At 37.9% G+C, this 20109-nt stretch overlaps 1 protein-coding gene across 1 annotated transcript in view; it reads left to right on the top strand.

Moving 5' to 3' along the window:
- METAP1 (methionyl aminopeptidase 1) overlaps nucleotides 1-20109 on the top strand; it is a 120418-nt gene that overhangs the window by 56294 nt on the left and 44015 nt on the right. The window contains exons 2-4 of the mRNA XM_004390243.2: nucleotides 10283-10334; nucleotides 16127-16239; nucleotides 16832-16892. Of these exons, the coding sequence (XP_004390300.1) occupies nucleotides 10283-10334; nucleotides 16127-16239; nucleotides 16832-16892 (226 nt within the window). The remainder of the gene's footprint in view (nucleotides 1-10282; nucleotides 10335-16126; nucleotides 16240-16831; nucleotides 16893-20109) is intronic.

Raw genomic sequence — 20109 nt, forward strand, 5'->3', positions numbered from 1 at the left:
ATCACCTAAGATAAATGGCAGCAGGGTAGAGTTGTCCCTGAGTGGGGAGGTTTGGAAACTTGGGTTTTCTTTTTTCCATTTGTGTCCCTAACTAGTTGTGTAATTGTGGATATGTTGTTTAGCCTCTCTATGCCTCAGCATCATCTTCTGTAAAATTATAAATTTTTTCCAGTTTTAACATTCTGTATTTTCTTTTTTAAATTACCTATTGATTTTTGTTGTTGTTAGGTGCCGTCAAGTCAGTTCCAACTCATAGCGACGCTATGTGTAACAACAAAACACTGCCCAGTCCTGCGCCGTCCTCAACGATAGTTGCTATGTTTGAGCCTGTTGTTGAGCCACTGTGTCAGTCCATCTTGTTGAGGGTCTTCTTCTTTTTCACTGACCCTCTATAGGGTCGCTATGAGTCGAAATTGTCTCAGTGGCAATGAGTTTGTTTTTTTTTCCTACTTTACCAAGCATAATGTTCTTCTCCAGGGGCTGATCCCCCTGGATAACATGTCCAAAGTATGTGAGACAAAGTCCCTTAATCCTCGCTTCTAAGGAGCATTCTGGCTGTACTTTTTCCAAGACAGATTTGTTCATTCTTCTGGCAGACCATGGTTTATTCGATATTCTTTGCCAACACCATAATTCAAAGGCATCAATTCTTTGGTCTTCTTCATTGTCCAGCTTTTGCAGGCATTCGAGGCTATTGAAAATACCATGGCTTGGGTCAGGTGCACCTTAGTCCTCAAAGTGACGTCTTTGCTTTTCAACACTTAAAAGAGATCTTTTGCAGCAGATTTGCCCAGTGTGATATGCTATTTGATTTCTTGACTGTTGCTTCCATGGGTGTTGATTGTGGATTCAAGTAAAGTGAAATCCTTGACGACTTCAGTCTTTTCTCCATTTATCATGATGTTGTTTATTGGTCCAGTTGTGAGGATTTTTCTTTTATGTTGAGGTGTAATCCATACTGAAGGCTGTAGTCTTTGATCTTCATCAGTAACTGCTTAAGTCCTCTTCACTTTCAGCAAGCAAGGTTGTGTCATCTGCATAGTGCAGGTTGTTAATGAGTCTCCCTCCAATCCTGATGCCCCGTTCTTCTTCATATAGTTCAGCTTCTCAAATTATTTGCTCAGCATACAGATTGAACAAGTATGATGAAAGGATACAACTCTGACACACACCTTTCCTGATTTTAAACCATGCAGTGTCCCCTTGTTCTGTTCAAACAACTGCCTCTTGGTCCATGTACTGGTTCCATATAAGTACAATTAAGTGTTTTAGAATTCCCATTCTTTGCAGTGTTTTCTATAATTTGTTATGGTCTGCACAGTCAGATACCTTTGCATAATCAGTAAAACACAGGTAAATATCTTTCTGGTATTCTCTGCGGAATCAGCCAAGATCCATCTGACATTAGCGATGATATCCCTCGTTCCATGTCCACTTCTGAATCTGGCTTGAATTTCTGGCAGTTCCCTGTCAATGTACTGCTGTGACCATTTTTGAATGATCTTTAGCAAAATTTTACTTGTGTGTGGTATTAATAATATTGTTGGATAATTTCCTCATTCTGTTGGGTCACCTTTCTTTGGAATGGACACAAATATGGATGTCTTCCCAGTGGTTGGCCAGGTAGCTGTCTTCCAAATTTCTTGGCATAGACAAGTGAGCACTTCCAGCTCTGCATCAATTTGTGGAAACATCTCAGTTGGTATTCCATCAATTCCTGGAGCCTTGTTTTTCGTCAATACCTTCAGTGCAGATTGGACTTTCAATACCATCAGTTCTTGATCATACGCTATCTCCTGAAATGATGAACGTTGACCAATTCTTTTTGGTACAGTGACTGTGTATTCCTTCCATCTTCTTTTAATGCTTCCTGTGTCATTGAGTTTTTCCTGTAGAATCCTTCAGTAATGCATCTCGAGGCTTGAATTTTTTTCTTCAGGTCTTTCAGCTTCTGAAATGCTGAATGTGTTCTTCCCTTTTGGTTTTCTAACTCCAGCTATTTGCACACTTCATTATAATATTTTACTTTATCTTCTTGAGCTGCCTTTTGAAATCTTCTGTTTAGCTCCTTTATCATTTCTTCCATTTGCTTTAGCTATTCTATGTACAAGAGCAAGTTTCAGAGGCTCTTCTGACATCCATTTTGGTGTTTTCTTTCTTTTGTCTTTTAATGACCTTTTGCTTTCTTCATGTGTGATGTCCTTGATGTCATTCACAACTTGTCTGGTCTTTGGTCATTAGTATTCAGTGTGTCAGATTTGTTCCGGAGATGGTTTCTAAATTCAGGTGGAACACACTCATAGTAGTACTTTGGCTCTTGTGGACTTGTTTTAATTTTCTTCATCTTCAACTTGAACTTGCCTATGATCAATTGATGATCTGTTCTGCAGTTGGCCCCTGACCTTGTTCTGACTGATGATACTGAGTTTCTCCATCCTCTTTTTTCACAGATGTAGTCGTTTGATTCCTGTGTGTTCAGTCTGGCGAGGTCCACAAGTATAGTCGCTGTTTATGTTGTTGAACAAAGGTATTTGCAATGAATAAGTCATTGGTGTTGCAGAATTCTGTCATGCGATCTCCAGCGTCGTCTCTATTACCAAGTCCATATTTTCCAACTACTGACCCTTCTTTGTTTCCAATTTTTGCGTTCCAATCACCAGTAATTATTAATGCATCTTGATTGTATGTTTGATTGCTTTCGAACTGTGGAAGTTGGTAAAAACCTTCAAATTTTTCTTCTTTGGTGTTAGTGGGTGGTGTGTAAATAAGGCACACATGGGCAAATTTCACCTTTATTGCTAACTGGCTGCTGAGGATTAGTATGAGTCCAGTTCTCATCTGGAAATGGATCCCACTTCTCTGTCCTCAACACCAGCCCCCCAAGTAGCATTTTCTTTCCAAGCCCAGCTACCCAGAGTTGCATCATAGGTTATATGGACACCATCCATCAGACCAGCTGCTCATGCAGCATTTTTTTGACTCCCAGCCGCCCAGAGCTGTGTCAAGTTCACAAGTTAGAGGAACTGTGTTCTTCAGGCTGCCAAATAGGCAGACACCAGCTCCTGGTGGCTCACTGCCCCTGTGGATTTGTTAATTCCTTGGAATGGCTCACAGAATTCACAGAGAGTATTTGTATTTGCAATTCCCCATTTTTTATAACCAGAAAGGATGCAAACAAAGAGATGCACAGAGAGATATCTGGGAGGGGACCCAGCTTCCGTTGCCCCCAGAGACACAAGACACTCTCCTGATTGCTCTGGCCAGTTCAGGAAGCACCCAGAACTTCTAGGTGCTTCCTTATTGCATAGTCATGATTGGTTGAATGGTTGAATAGGCATGATTGAAATCATGCCCCACCCCCTCCTGAGATTAGTTGACCATATGTTGTCTCTATAGCCCTTACTCATTTGCAAATATTACCTGGTGGTTGTAGAAGACAAAGTTTATCTTCCAGGAACCAAAGACCAAGGCCAAATTGAGTTCTTTGTCTCACACCTAGTCAAATGGTTTTCTGTGTATAAGATCATATCATCTGCAAATAGAGATACTTTTACTTTTTCCTTACCAATTTGGATGCCCTTTATTTCTTTTTCTAGCCTAATTGCTCTGGCTAGGACCTCCAGCACAGTGTTGAAAAGAGTGGTGATAAAGGGCATCCTTCTATGGTTCCCATTCTCAAGGGGAATGCTTTCAGACTCTCCATTTAGGATGATGTTGGCTGTGGGCTTTGTATAAATGCCCTTAATTGTGTTGAGGAGTTACCCTTCTATTCCTATTTTGCTGAGAGTTTTTATCATGAATGGGTGTTGGACTTTGTCAGATGCCTTTTGTGCATCAATTGATAAGATCATGTGGTTCTTGTCTTTTATTTATGTGATGATTACATTGATTGTTTTTCTAATGTTGAACCATCCCTGCATACCTGGTATAAATCCCACTTGATCATGGTGAATTATTTTTTTGATATGTTGTTGAATTATATTGGCAAGAATTTTGTTAGTCAAATGATTTTAATGAAATATAATGCATATCCTCTCCCCCTTTCTTATTTCCTATTCTTTTAATAATTTCCTTTGGTCATTTACTGATTCATCCCCAGACACTCCCATAATTTTATAGAACTCTTTTCAGTGCTTTCAAATACTTTAGGCATTTAATGAGTTTTGTCTTGAGACTCTCTCTCTCAGAATTCTCTGACGTCCTCCTCCCATCAGAACTTCTTGCTCCCTATGTTTGCTTCATTCCAGTCATCCTGAGATCGCTCTTCACTCCTCATCCTGGAGATTTCCTTTACTTCTCTATTGTCTTGTCTTCCTCTCTGTTTATTCTCTTGTTTTTGTGGAATATTTCTTCTGATAGCTTCCTGGAAAAGATTGTATGAGAGTTAAATTTTTAAAATTCTGCATATCTGAAAATGTCTTGACACTTGATTTTCATTTTGGCTGGGTAAAGAATTCTAGTTTGGGAATTGTTTTCTCAAAATTTTTATGTTATAGTTCCATTTTCTTTTAGCTTATAGTGGTGCTGTTGAAAAGCTTGATGCCTCTGGATTCATAATCTTTTGTATACCATCATTTTACCCCCTTCTCTCTGGAAGCTTTTTTGAATCTTCTCTTATCCCAAGTATTATGAGATTTCATGTTGTATGCTTCGGGTGAGTTTATTTTTTTATCCTTTGTGAGCCCTTTCAATCTGGAAACACCTATCTTTCTGCTGTGGGAAACTTTCTTAATGTGATTTATTTGATCTCTGCTCTCCATTTTCCCTCTGAAATTTTTATTGTTCAGACGTTAGATATGCTGGCTTAATCCTCTGTAATGTTTTTAAGATACTGTTTTTTAAATTTTCATCTTTTTGTCATTTTGCTTTATGTCTTGGGGGAATTTTCCTAACTTTATCTTTGAGATATTAATTTTTGCCATCATGTTTTTAATTTCGAAGAACTTGCAGTCTCTTCCATAATGACTTGTAAAGTGAAATCATAGGTTTGTAGAGCTGAAGGGGATCCAAATGATCATCCACATTAACCCCTCTCTGTCCAGAAGTTGTGTGTGGATTGAGTCTCATTTTTCATGTTCTTTTGCTTCTGCCTATCCTAATATCAATGATGGTAGGAAAGGGATAGCCAGGTTCAGGGTAAAGGCTGTGCTTCTACTTATCTAACGGTTGAAGTAGCTTAATTTTGGGAAGCAGGTGTTTGTGATGGGCCAAGGATCTGCCCTTAATTTTTTCAGGATAGAATATTCAGAGTGTTGCTGTAATATTGATTGCATTAGTTCCTAAGAGTCGTGTAAACCATTTGAGCCATACATTTGTGCAGATCTTCAATGCATTTATTTTAAGTTGGTGTAATAAAAATGAATTGAACATTGTACCATGCACAGTGGGTATGCAGATGGTTTACTTGGGGTTTTGACCTTGAAGTGAAGAAAAGCGATGGTGCACCCAGCATGTGGCCATGTTGGAATTTGACCTCTGGGCTTGGCAGACTCTGGGATTTCTAAGTGAATTGGTCTGGGGATTTAGGACCTGTGCTGAGCCTCTGTCTTCACTTTCTTCCTTCCCCTATCCCATCCTTTTCCTTGTTGACAATCTCACTACCGCCACAGACATCTCTGCTGTAGGCTAGACTGGAAGACGGAAAAAAAAAAGTCCAACTCCAATCTGTCTCATCATTTTTGCCAATCATACATATGATGAGGAATAGTTTGGAAAGGTAAGGAAGAGCAGAGGTTGAAATTGCTCTCTGAAGTTATTGCTCTCTGAAATTATGTTTCTTAAGTCATGTGCATTTATTGTCCCCATTTAAAAGTTACCATGAATAATTGGAGATTGACTCCAAAAATAAGTACATTTAAGTAGAAAAAGCTTCATGAAGTTCTTTACCTTGTTTCAGCGTAGTAGTGGATTCATTCTTCTGGTGTGCCCTGATCTTTTGTTAGTCACCGTATTAGTCTTCTGAGGCAGATGTAACAAATCACCACAGACTGGATGGCTTACAGCAGAAATTTATTCTTTCACAGTTCTGGAGGCCAGAAGTTTGAAATCAAGATACTGTGTTCCCTCTGGAGTCTATAGGGGTGAATCCATTATTTGCTTCTTCCAGCTTCTGATGACTGTCGGCGTTCCTTGATTTGTGGCACCATCCCTCCAGTCTCTGCCTCTCTGGTCATACTGCCTCCTTCTCTTCTGAGTATGTGAAACCTCCCTCTGCCTGTTTCTTATAAGGACACTTGTTATGGCATTCAGGATCTACTTGGATAATTTAGGATAATCTCCCCATCATAAGGTCCTCAATTTAATGACATCTGCAAAGACGCTTTTTCCAAATAAGGTAACATTTACAGTTTCCAGGGATTAGGATCTGATATCTTAAGGAGGCCGTTATTCAGCCTACAACGTTTACTGTTGCCACCTTGACAGCACCCTTTGTTTTATTATTATCTTGTTTATGCCAGTGTTCTCCCAATTTTTGCTTTCTCACAGTTCAACACAGTTTCTAACCAATACATCTTCCAAAAATCAGTGTGTAGAATTTTATTTTTTTATGTCTCTGATATTTTTCATCTACAGATAATGAGGAATCTACAGGGGGGTGGAGCCCTAGTGGCACAGTGGTTAAGAGCTGTGGCTGCTAACCAAAAAGTCAGCAGTTTGAATCCACCAGCTACTCCTTGGAAACCCTGTGGGGCAGTTCTTCTCTGTCCTGTAGGGTCCCTATAAATTGGAATCGACTTGATGGCAACAGGTTTGAATTTTTTTTTGTTTTATAGTAGGGCAGTTTAGGACTGGAGCAGCAGCTCCACAATGTCACCATGGACCCAGGCCTCTTTTGATGTTCTTAGGGTGTGCTTGTTGCTTTGTGGTCACAAGACTGCAGATTCACCTCAAGTAGTATCTCTGGATTTGAAGCAGGAAGCAGGGAAAGGCCAGAGGGCAAAAATAGGTTCCAGGTGAATCTGCCTCTTTTCTAAGAAGCTTTCCTGGAAGTCCCACCTAACACAAGGCTTACATTTAGTTGGTCAGACTAGATCACATGCTCAAGCCTGTTACTGTCGAGTCAGTTGCGACTCATAGCGACCTTACAGGGCAAAGTAGAGCTGAACTCTTAACCAGTGCACCATCAAGACTCCATGTCATCAAGGAAGCTGGAATGTTTTTAGCTGGGCACTTAACTGCTCCAAATACAGCAAGATTCTCTTGCTGGTAAGGAAAGGGAAGTGTGGCTATAGAGTAGGCAGCTTGCAGTCTGTCCCAGATGGTGATAATGAAAACAGTTGACATTTCCATCTACAACTAGAAAAAGGCTTTTATGTATATGGTCACATTAATCTGTATTTTTCTCAGCATATATTTAGGACCTGTTCAACGTCAGATACAGTGATGAGCACTGGGGCTTCAATGGCTCCCATATGTTCCTGCTTGTTGCGTGCTAGGCAAGAAGCCCTGATGGTGCTCGGCTGCTAACTGAAAGGTCAGAGGTTTGAACCTACCAGCCACTCCACAGGAGGAGGATGTGGCAGTCTTCTTCCATAAAGATTACAGACTTGGAGCCCCATGGGGCAGTTCTGCTATGTCCTATAGGGTCGCTATGAGTTCAGATTGACTCAGCGGCAGCAGTTTTGTTTTCTGTGCTAGGCACTGTGTTAACTGTTTCGATATACATTATCTCATTTAATCTGCTATATTATCTGCTCCCAGAGATATCAGTCCCACTTTATAGCTGGTATCAATCTTGCTTTATAGACAAGGCAACTGAGGATCCATGAGCATGGATATTAATTGTTTGCCACTATCTAGTAAATTAAGATCAGTAAATTTTAGAGCTAATCATGGTACAACTGATAATCAGACCTATTTTTTCTAGAAAAGTTCTAAGTTCGGAGCTGTATTAACGCTTTGAATATAGTATGTTCACACACACATATACACACACTGTAAAAGAACTGGGAAAGCATGACCTCTGGTCAGGCAATCCTGGGTTTGAGTTCAAGTTCTGCCAGGCATGGTTCTACTATATGATGGACAAATTACTTAGCTTCTTTGTGCCTCAGTTTTGTTATTTGTAAAATGGGAATAATGCCACCTGCTTTATAGGGTGTTTGTGAGGATTAAATGAGATAGTGCCAGGTATCTGTTGTTATTAGTTGCCGTCGAGTCGATTCTGATACATAGTGACCTCGAGTGCAGAGTAGAACTGCTCCATAGGGTTTTCAAGCCTGTGACCTTTTCAGAAGCAGACTGCTGTGCCTTATTTACTTACTACCCTCTGGGTGAGTTTGAACTGCCAACATTTTGGTTAGTAGTGCAGCTCTTAACCATTTGAGCCACCCAGGGACCCAGGCATATAGTTCAGATAATAAATGGTAGGTAGTTTCCGCGGTTTTTATCATTGTTGTCTTTGTCATTATAGTTTAACATTGACTTTCCCTTTCTTTTTTAATTCCGTAGTGGGTATGGTAACACTGAAGAAATCACTTATTTCCATTTTAGTTCTTGTGACTTTTGATTCATAATATTTCCTCTTTTGTGGCAGAACTATAGATAAACATTTGTTTCTCTACCAATTTCATATAACTATCGGGTGGGAAGGAACTGATCTTTTTGCCACTTGGGTTGTTTGACAACAGATATAGATGAACTGTTTTACCTCCTATATTAGTTTTCTATTGCTGCTGTAACAAATTACCCACAAACTTGATGACTTAAAAACAACACAAATTAATTATCTTAACATCTGTAGGTCAGAGTTCTGACACGTGTTGTCCCAGGGCTAAAATTAAGGCATTGGCAAGTCTGTATTTCTTTCTGGACACTTCAAGGGGAATCCATTTCCTTGCCTTTTTCAACTTTTAGAATGTGCCCACATTCCTTGGCTCATGGTTCCCCCTTCCTCCATCTTCAAAGCCAGTAATGTAGCGTCTCTGTGACCCTGCTTCTGTCACTGCATCTCTTTCTCTGACTCCCTCTTCTACCTCTAAGGACCATTGTGATTACATTGGGCCCATCTAGATAATTCAAAATAATTTCCCTATTTTAAGGTTACCTGATTAATTCCATCAGCAATGTTAATGCCCCTTTGCCGTGTAACCTAACATAGTCACAGTTTTCGGGGATTAGGGCATGGTCATCTTTGAGGGGCCATTAGTCAGCCTACCACACCTCTCATCCTCCTTCAAAGACCTAGCTCAGTTTTAGCTTCAGCCCTGAAAAATCTTTGATGTTGGATACCTTTTTACACGTTTGAAGTCCGTGTGAGTTTTCTTGCCTTAACTATTGTAGGCTGTGGAGGATACAAGTAGAGTAAAGGGTAAGCAGATAAGATCCTGGCCCAGGAGAGAGACACTTACCCCTCAGAGCGCCTTGGGGAGACCTGTAAGGAGAGCAACTTTAGTGTCACTGGTGTAATGTGGTTGGATCACTACATAGTAGTAGGGATTATTGGTTTTTTTTTCCCCCTTTCTGTTTTTTTCATAGCCTTTTCTCTTGTCCATGCCTTGCTTCTTTTATGTTTGCAAAGATAAAGAAAGCGTCTATTGGAATATGTGACTTTTCTTAGTATTTTTAATGATTTGAGTAATTTTGAGCTCTTTGAAGGAAAGACTGTAAAAATTAAAGCATAAATAAGGTCTGTGTCAAGTTGCAGAGCCCCTGGATGGCACAAAGGATTACATGTTCAACCAAAAGGTTAGCAGTTCAAACCCACCCAAAGGTGCCTCAGAAGACAGGCCTGGCACTCTACTTCTAAAAGGTCACAGCCTTGAAAACCCTATCAATCAATCACTCAACAAGTGCTTACTGAGACTCCTCTACCATATGGCTGGCGCACTGCCTGACTCTGGGGACATAGTGGTAAACTTTGAAGCTTACTGTTAGCACATAGTAAATGTGGTAGCTGCTCAGAAAGATAATTTTAGTGTATGATTAAGAATGTAACTACTATAAATAGTGGAAGGAATCTACAGGATTTTCTTTGTTTTCCCCAGTATATGATTGATTAATTGGCTAATTTCAAATAATTTTGGTGACATAAAATTGTTAACTATAACTACTATTTAATATGTAGGTTAATGTTTCTTGCTTATTTGAAGTAGTTTAAAGTTTAGAGTGCATTTTAAAGTGAATTTGAATAGTTGTCATTTTTTAAGCTTTTTTAAATACTGTACTAAATGAAGTCACAGGTTTTGGTTTTTGCAAATAAAGTTTACGATAACCATTTCTTATAAAAAACATTGTAAAGTGTTTCTAATTAAAGAATTAATTTTTATGTTTGTTATTTTAGGAATGTTTTAAAGGAAGCTGGGCTACTCACAAGTTACTACATAAGAAAGCAAGTAAGTAAAATCACATACTATTTGGCTTAAAAATAGCTTTTGTGCATACAACAAGAGTTCTTCCAGTTCCGGAAAGTGTCAGTTTGAATGTCCTGAAAGCTAGGGTTGTGACATTTATTATTTTTTGTGGTGTATAGTCACGTAAATAAAATGTGGCTGAATAAGAAATACACTTTTTAATTTTATATCACATATTTAACATGAAAACGAGATAGTTACTAGGATAGTTGGATCACGCTTGAGTAATACCCGATAGTGTCCTAATCTTTTGGCTCCCTCTTTTCTTTGCAAGAAGTGTTTGCATATTGTAGGTAAGGGGCCACATGAGCTGTCTGGCTTCATGTAGCCAGATCCCTTTTGTTTTTATTTAGTTTGAATTTACATTGCTTTTTCTACTCAATTATATTCCTTTGTTTTTTGGTGATTTAGTGTTATTACCTGCAGTTTAATATTTGATTTTCTTTTTTGAAGTTACTTGTGAGACACCACGAAGTCAAACTATTGGCTGCTTCTTAGCTGTTGCTGTCTACCACACTGAATATCTGATTCAAATGGTCTTTCCTGCTCTGGCCACTCATTCTGTAAATTCATGTCATTTTTGTAGCTGACTTAAGACAACCCATCACAATTTCCTGAAAATTGACAAGGGCTTTCGGTTCTTATAGCATTGCTGTCTTGATGAATGAAGGCTTGGCAGACAACAGGTGGTTCTTGGTATAAGGTGTCTGTTTCAACTTGCTGATCTTGGTACTTTATATTCATTTGCTTTTGTATTTTTTTTAGGAGTTAGCTGATCTAATGAAGTTTTGTAGGTTGTTATATAATCCCTTAAAAAAAAATTTATTGAGGTCAGCTAAACAACTATTTGAGAGAAGAGGAAATAAAAATTTGAAAAGATATATCTTCTGTGGTTATATAAAGTGAAGTCTACATTTATTGGAAATGCTAGTGTATTGTGGAAGGAAATATGATTTAGAGATGAGAAAATCGCTATGAATAAATGAAGGAACTTACCAAAATATAAATGACAGAATTTGTTACCTCAAATCAAAGTATAGAGATAATTTTAAACAATGCCATTTAATTAACTTTATTCATTGGTATATTAAATACTGTATTTCTAATGTGTTAGGTATTTCTCAGAACTCTTTGAGCCAGTTATTAACATTTTATACCGAGGAAGTTAAAGCATAGGGAAGTGAAGGGTTACTTGAGGTTAAACAGATGTTGGTAAAAAAGCTTAGGGTGGTCTCTGCACCGAGCATTAGCTAACTCACTGAAGTATTCCTGTTTCCTCAATACTGAAGTTTCTAAGGGCAGAACTATTTCATTATAACTTACACTACAAGGGAATTAAATAGCAGATGTTTCCTAAGTAAAAGGAACGTAATTATTACTGCATTGGGCTTTCTGTAGGCTATTTGAATTTCACTTATACCTCTCATTTTTAGTATGGTGCCATCTTTTAGATGGTGTCTTTTGAATCCTTTGGGACGGTTTTCTTCAGTGGGTGAGCCTAATATTCCTGATCCTTTTGGGCTGTGTTGGTTAGAGGCAGCTCTCAACTGACTCAGCCCTTTATCATACACCCTGATAAACTGATCCAGAGTACACTGCGTCAGTGACGGGTCTAGAGGAGGGAATGGTGTGGGGAAGGGTTATCTCCAGAGCTAAGACTGTCTGGAAAGGGATTAGGAAAAAAGAATGCTGAGCTAGGAAGGAACCAGGGCATCTGTGTTGCTTCTGACACCAACTACGTAGCTGTAATTCTTTCTCTGGCCCTATCTACCTGGAGCTAAGTCAGATTCTCACAAGTTAAAAGGCCACCATTCTTCAGACTGCCAAGTAGGCAGATGCCAGCTGCAACTTTGAGAGTCCCCTCTGGGCTCCCTAACTTCTGACCTGCTGGCTACAAATTCAGGGGTTTCCCTCTACCCCTTCAGGATGCCAACTGCAAGCTCGGAAACCCACCCTATGCTCCCTAACTTTTCACCTGCTGGCTACAAGTTTGGGGTTTTCCTCTACTCCTTCAGGATGCCAGCTGCAAGCTTGGAAGTCCCCCCTGAGCTCCCTCACTTCTGACCTGCTAGTTCCCACTACTCCTTTGGGTTCAATAATCACTCAGGCAACTCACAGAACATACGGAAAGTGACATGCTTACAATTACAGCTTTATTATTTGCTTTTTTATTTTACTGTGTACAGCAAAAAGGATACAAATGAAGAGATGCATAGGATGAGGTCTAGGAGGGTTCCCAGTATGGAGTTTCCATGTCCAGGGCTTTATTGGCTTTATTACTAGTCATATTATTGGAGGTCAGCTGATACCAGGCCGTATCAGCTTTCTGGTCAGGCCAGCCTCCATGTATTAGCACATACCCCCTGATCTGGTCTAGATAGAGGTCTAGATAACAAAGGCACATTAAATACTCACGAAACTTCAGAGGTTTAGATTTCTCTCAGTAACCTAGAACAAAGGCCAAATTATTTAAGGTAAAGTAATTCTTTACCCCACAGTATCTTAAAAAGTAGCACTTTATTCCAAGAAACAGCAGGGAGATGACATATAGCAAGCAGTTCATGTTCTGTAGATGATATACTCAGGCATGTGGGTTTTTTAAGTGTAATGTTTGCATCTATGCGTTCATATGGGATATTAGTCTATAATTTACTTTTAATATTTTTGTCTGGTTCTGGTATTAGATACCCTAGGTCACCTTGAGTCAGAATTGATTCAACAGCAATGTGTTTGGTTTTTTTCAGTCTTATAAAATAATATAGGAAATGTTCTCTTCTGTTTGTGTACAATTGGCATTATTTTTTTCCTTTAATGTGTGGTAGAATTCACCAGTGAAATCATCTGGTCTTGGAGTTTTCTTGACTGCAGAGGCTTAATTTTTTTGTGTGCAGGCCTTATGAAATTTTAAAATGTGAGTAAAATAACTGAATAAGGACAGAATTTATTTTTTCGCTTTTATAGTAAAGGAGACCAGTCAGATTGTAAAGCCCTTGATTAATGCTGATGTTTGGGTGCATATTTCTTGTACCTTATCTCCTACCAGAGTGTACTTAAATAGCATCTGTTTTTCATCTAATTTGTAAAAGTTGTAGTGCTTCATGTCTGAAGACTGTATTATTCTACACTCTTTATATCTATCAATCTATTGCTGACGTATTCAGTGTGGGGTTTTTTGTTTTTTGTCTCCTATTTTCCTAAAGTAAAAGGTGGAAGCATTTGACAGATACCTTTTGAATAACCAAAAAATATGGTATAAAAACCCCATTTAAAAAAGAACTTTAAATATTTTTTCGTCTATTCCCCTGCCCCTCCAGACTAGTGTAGGTAGGTAGCTTGTGTGCTTGATTTTTGGATTACAGAGAGAAAGTATTGTGCAGTGTTTCACAACTGCTCTACCAAGCTTTGTGACCATGGATTACTCTGAGCCTCACCCCCAAAATGCATAAATCATAGATTTGTTGTGAGGATTAAATAAGTCAATCCATGTGAAGGGCTTAGCATGTGTATGGCACATAGTAAGTGTTCAAGAACTATTTAATAATTGTCTCTGGAAAAATAGAGTCAGAATTTTGAAGAGAAAAACCTGTCCCAGACAAGGCTTATACATGTGCAATTGTTTTGTGTCTGTGACTGGAGGAGCCAGCCTGCCTAAAACCTTGGAAGACTAACGTGAAAGCCTAGGTATCATATAGTTTGGGTCAGATTTTGCATGTTTCAAGTACTCTCTGACACTACCAGCAGTTTACCTGACTTTATTGCATTGTGATGTTTGAAAGACACAGCTTATAAGTGTTTATTTACATTGTCCTGTGCTTTCACAGTCTTTTAAAAAAGATGAATTACTGTGCAGTTTTGTTTTCAACCCCCAGTTCAATTCAGATTTATTAGGTGTCGATTATGTGCCTAGCAATTAGGGTTCAGATCAGATTGATGAATGATTTTTGAAGTGTAAATTTCCATAAGTAAATTATACCTAGAGATTAGAAAAGAACATGTCATATTTCAGTCTTACTTGTCTGGGTAGCTTTTGGGTTATATTATTTGTTCGAGGTCTGCTTGAAATTCTCTTGAAAATTGATTGTGGAAGGCTAGGCATGCAGATCAGCAGGAACCTTTGAAAGATTTTACATTCTCTCCCTCTCCCTGCTTCTTTCCCAGGAGGTGTTAAAGGAAAAAGCCTGCATCTTGATTGTTATTCCATCCCAGGTGTCAGATGAAAATTACTCATGAGGTTCATGCTTCAGACAAAATCACTTCATATAATTCACAGCTAAAGCAGGCATCCATTGGTCTGCATTTTGAACTATTTTCTGCAGTGTTTGACCCAAGTGGCAGTCTGAAGCCATTTTTGTCCTGGGTTGAGAAACAGTTTTCCTATTGACATTACCATTCACAGTGGCTTTCTTGAACTCTAGAGGGGCGAAAGATATTTAAAATTCAGTAGGATAGCAGAGCCTTCTCATCTTTTCCTTTACTTTCCATGTAATATTATAAATGTATTCTCTTCAAAAGCAGTGTGAATGGATTGGTTATACTTTTGCATTCTTATCAATTGCACCTCAAAGGACTTTCATCCCAAGTTGTCTGCGTGCTATGTGGAGGGTATACTGGACTGGGAACTGGCATCCCCTACCACTCTGCCCACATGAACTGGGTCTCCTCAGGTTCCTCATCTGTAAAATGAGGAAATTAGACTGGGTTGTCTTTCAGATCCTTTCTAGCTTAGCATTATATGATTCCATCTACTCTCATTCTTATTTTAAATAGATTGTTTAAAGGAGGAGTTTTTTTTTTTTTCTCTCTCATGCCTCTAAAATTAGTTTAAAGTCTTACTTTGAAAACTTACGATAATATGACATTAATCAGGAAAAGCTCTGTGTGCATTGAGAGGTGGCGTGCAGCTTGCTACTCGAGGATGGACTTGAAGTCTTGCTATTTAAAGTCTTATGTTTGTATTTTTCATTTTACTTGGTGGATAAGAGGTGCAGTCAGTGTGCTAACATCGGACACCATAGAGGATCTGTTTTGTGTGAAAAGGATTCTTAGGTTCATTTTAATAAGCACAGCATTATTAATAAGTAACATGGTAGGGTGTGTGTGTGAGAGAGAGGACGCACATGCATGAACAAGAGATCCTTTTGTCAATTTTTCTACTGAGTTTTCAGTAACTTTCAACAGATTGTTCCTTCCTCTTGCCCCCCGCCTTTCTCCTGCCGCCTGTTAACCACTTTCTGAAGAGACAGAGATGATGCTTCTGATATTTCCAAAGCAATTTGAAAGATTGACTTGAAAGACATTCACCAGCTAAGGAGGAAATTTTTATTTTTGACTTTAAATTTGCTTTAGGGGTACGTAGAACCTGTTCTTTCAGTAAGAGCACAAAATTCATTCAAAATACCTGCCCTCAGTTGGCAAGGTTTTGCTAGGGTTCAGATTTCCAATTTTAAAATAGACTTCCTATAAATTAACATTGTAGAGAGAGTGCATGTATTGTTTACTTGAGAAAAGTTCTGTGAGCTGTTCCTATCGATGTGTATAAAAATCTTAGAATATGTTTAGTTTAGGGTTTTCATCTAAGACATAAGGAGTCATAAGGGTTGTGAGTACAGTATTAAGTATAGACTGAGGTTAGGGTGGAAGTTTTGTTTTGTTTTTTTGTGTCTGGGCTCTCTGACTTAATTTTTTTTTGAAGTGATATTAAAGTATGCCAGTGTTCAGTAGCTTGAGCACTGAAGAAAGAAGTATACATTTATCTATATCTGTCTGTCTATCAGAAGATGAAAAGGCAAAGCGAGAAGTTTCTGCTTGGACTGTAGAAGGTGATATTAACACGGATCCATGGGCAGGCTATCGATATACTGGTAAACTCAGGCCACATTATCCACTGGTGAGTAAATAAGGTAATAAGAATTTAACGTTCTTTTAAGCCAATTTTTAGAATTCTCCATTTCCTAAAAATGATGCTCCTAATTCCTATTCCAATAATGAACCATATAATCCAGGATTAAATTTGCAGAGGAACTTGCATTTTAACTCTTTAACTCTCGTAGTACATTATTTACAAGTTAGTAGGGATAATTAGCAATCATGGAAGAAGTACAAAAAATTTTAGATGAAAGGATTAAAACTGTCTTTACTCTTAAAGAATGGGGTAGAGTAGAATAGATAACTTTCTGGCTGACACAGTTTTAGTGTATATGCAATCTTAAATCCTTGCTGATGTTCGCCACTCGTTCCCTTACACATCCTGAGAAAGGGGGTAGTGTTAGCACCAGGAAAGTAAAGCTTAATCTTAATGAAGGAGATCTTTGTTATGATATTTAAGAAACCATTTTAAACTTTTTTTTTCATTTAAAACTTTTGAATGAACTTTTTTCTTTAGTGTTTTCTTCTCCCAGTTTTCTTTGTTCACAGATTTTAATAATGAAAGTTACTTCCATGTTTCAGTCAGTTTTAACTAATCTCCTTAATGTTTTTAGATGCCAACAAGGCCAGTGCCAAGTTATATTCAAAGACCAGATTATGCTGATCATCCTTTAGGTAAGTTCTGCTATGCTGATTCTTCATTTTTCAATTTGTGAGCTTAATGACTACTGCAAATGGAAAAAGTGCTTTTCTTGTAGAACTTTTTCAGTGGTGGACTTCTTATAAACGTAAACATTTTGTTTTAAGTCACACTGGGGCATTTGAGAGAATTAAAGATTCTTTCCCCATCTACCATATTTCAAAAACATTGCTTACGTAGCTGTTAAGGGCTGCATTAAAAATAATAACTGTATTTTGTATTGCTATATAAAATTCTAGATGAAAAAATGTTTTGATTTTAATACATTCTTTTGCCTTACTTAAATATTGTCTATTTAGATAAAGAAGCCCTGGTGGCACAGTGGTTAAGAGCTCAGGCTGCTAAACAAAAGGGCAGCAGTTCGAATCCACCAGCTGCTCTTTAGAAATGTTATGGGGCAGTTCTGCTCTGTCCTCTAGGGTCGCTATGAGTCGGAATCGACTCGACAGCAGTGGGTTTGGTTTTTTTTGTTGTTGTTGGTATTTAGATAAAAGCAGATTTTGAACGCCTTTATGAATGCCTAACTAAAGACTTTGGGCCATAGCAGTAATAGAAATGATAGTAATGGTGGTGGTAGTAGTAATGATGATGACGATAGTAATAATAATGATGATATTATAGTAATTGGTATTTATTTATGCTTAGCTATGTGTCAGATACTGTTCTAAATTCTTTACATGTGTTTTCCATTTAGTACTTTCAATACTCCTGAGGTATCTTCTGTTGTCCTCCCCATTTTATAGGTAATGCTAGTAGCGACCCAGAAAAGATAGGTAATTTGTAACACAGGCTAGTAGAGCAGACTCTGACCTAGGGTCTGTACACATAACTTTAAGTTGAACTATGTGAAATTCCTGATATTGCATGTCAAAAATGGATGAATATCTGCAGTTTCATGTGGTTCAGTTGACTAAGCTAATCTATCTTTGCTTTGTTTTCTGGGAAGTGGGAAACCACTTTTATGGATTTATTTTGAAAATTTAGTTAAACCTCACTGTTTCAGATAAATTGAATGAAAAGACAGTGTAAGTGATAGAATACTGTTGAAGATGTATAATTTCATTACTGCTATTTAATATTCTTAAATATGGTACTAAACAGTATTTTTAAAAATATCCATAGATAAGGTAAATTCAAATAGAATGAAATAGTATGCAGTGAAAATTACTACTCCTCAGAACTTTCTAGAGAAGTTCAATGCATAGACACACATCAGGTCCCCCTTCCCCCATCATTATACCCAAAAGGAAAGAACTATGCAACTTTTCATCTTGCTGTATTCTCTGAACATTATCTTAGAAATAATTCCATATAAGCCCGTAATAAGCTGTCTCTTTTTAATGACTTCATAGTATTCCATTGGGTGGCTGTATCAACACTGATTAAATCAGGCTCCACTCAATTGATGATTTATTTATTTCCAGTTTTTTTTCCCTCCTTCTTCCTTTCTTTTTTGCTTCTAGCAGCTTGGCTACAGTAACTATTCTTGTCTTTACATCTTTGTACACATGTCAGAGTATATCTATAGGTTAATTTCCCAAAGTAAAATAGCTAGACCAAGGAAATTAGGCATTTTTGATTTTCAGAGATACTATAAATTTCAGAGATTTTACCAGTTGATACTCCCAATAAAGTATATAGGAGTCTCTTTTCTTCTCTGTCTTCCCCAACATAGTGTGTTATCTAGCTTCGTGATCTTTGCTAATCTGAAAGATGAAAATAGCACTTTGTTATTATTTTAATTTTCACTTTTTGTTATGAGTAAGATTGAGTGTCTTTTCATATGTTAAAAGTCATTTGTGTATTCTTTTCTTTTAAACTGTCTATTCATATCCTTAGCCTTTATTATTTCTGTTTGGTTACTAGTTTTTCCTCATTGATTTATAAATGCTCTTTGTATATTAAGGGAAATAGTTTTTTGATGTATGTGCTATAAATGTTTTTCCCAGTTGACCATTTACATTTTCTTTGGTTACAGCATTATATTCATGACAAACTTTTTTTTTTAAATTTAATTTTGTTAAATTTTTTATTGTTTTTGGGAAAAATATACATATCAAATTAAGTTCTCATTTAACAATTTCTATACATACTATTCAGTGACATTGTTTACACTTTTCAGTATGTGTCAGCAGTCTCATTATTTCCATTGTGGTTTTCTGTTTCCATTAATCTAGGTTCCTTGTGCCCCCTTACCTTCTCATTTTGGTCTAGGTTAAATGTTGACCATTAGGTCTTATTTAGATGATTGTTTAGAGGAGCACAGTACTCATGGGTGATATTATTCAATGAGCCACGCTGTCTTTTGATTGATAGGTGACCATCTAGAGTGGTTTGAGCTCCAAGTTTAAAGGGTATCCCAGGGCGATAGTTTTGGGAGTTCCTCTAGTCTCTACCGGTCCAGTTAGTCTGGCCTTTTTTAGGAATTTAAGTTTCATTCTACATTTTTCTTCAGTTCTATCCAGGACCATCAATTGTGTCCCTGGTCAGGACAATTATTAGTGGTAGCCAGACACCGTCTAGATCTTCTGGTCTCAAGGTAGGTGAGACCATGGTTGGTGTAGACTATGAGTCCTGTAGACTAGTTTCTTCAGTGAGTCTTTGGTTTCCTTCTTTCTCTTTTGTTCCAGACACATAGAAGCCAATAGTTATATCTTAAATGGCCAGTCTCAAACTTTTAAGGCCCCAAATGCTACTAACCAAACTAGGATGTAGAACATTATCTTTATAAGGTACGTTATGCCAGTTGACCCAAGTTCCTCCCCACCGCCCCATCCCCACCCCCCAGACTACGGTCCTAATCCCTCAAACCCAGTAACCCAGTCCCATGAGGTATTTGGATATGTCTAGGAAGTATCTGTAGCTATGCCCCCTGTGTGCTTTATTTTATATATTAATTTACATGTAGCACACAAAAACATGAATATACATTTGCCTACAGAAACACCTATACATGGCACACCTATATGTTCAGATATGTTTATACATATATAAGCATACATATCTACCTATGTAACCACACACATATTTTTTGGTTGTTATTAATGTTGCAAAATTCTGTATGTTGTGGCTTTTAACAAAATCGTAACTTATCCTTATGTACTTCTTAGTGTCTTCTTTTACGTTGGTCAAGTTGTGCTGCTTCGCCCTTATTCAGTATCACCAAACTAACAAGCGTCTGCTATCTAGAAA

Source organism: Trichechus manatus, unplaced genomic scaffold (genome assembly GCF_000243295.1).
Source record: "Trichechus manatus latirostris isolate Lorelei unplaced genomic scaffold, TriManLat1.0 scaffold00291, whole genome shotgun sequence".
NCBI classification, from domain to species: Eukaryota; Metazoa; Chordata; class Mammalia; order Sirenia; family Trichechidae; genus Trichechus; species Trichechus manatus.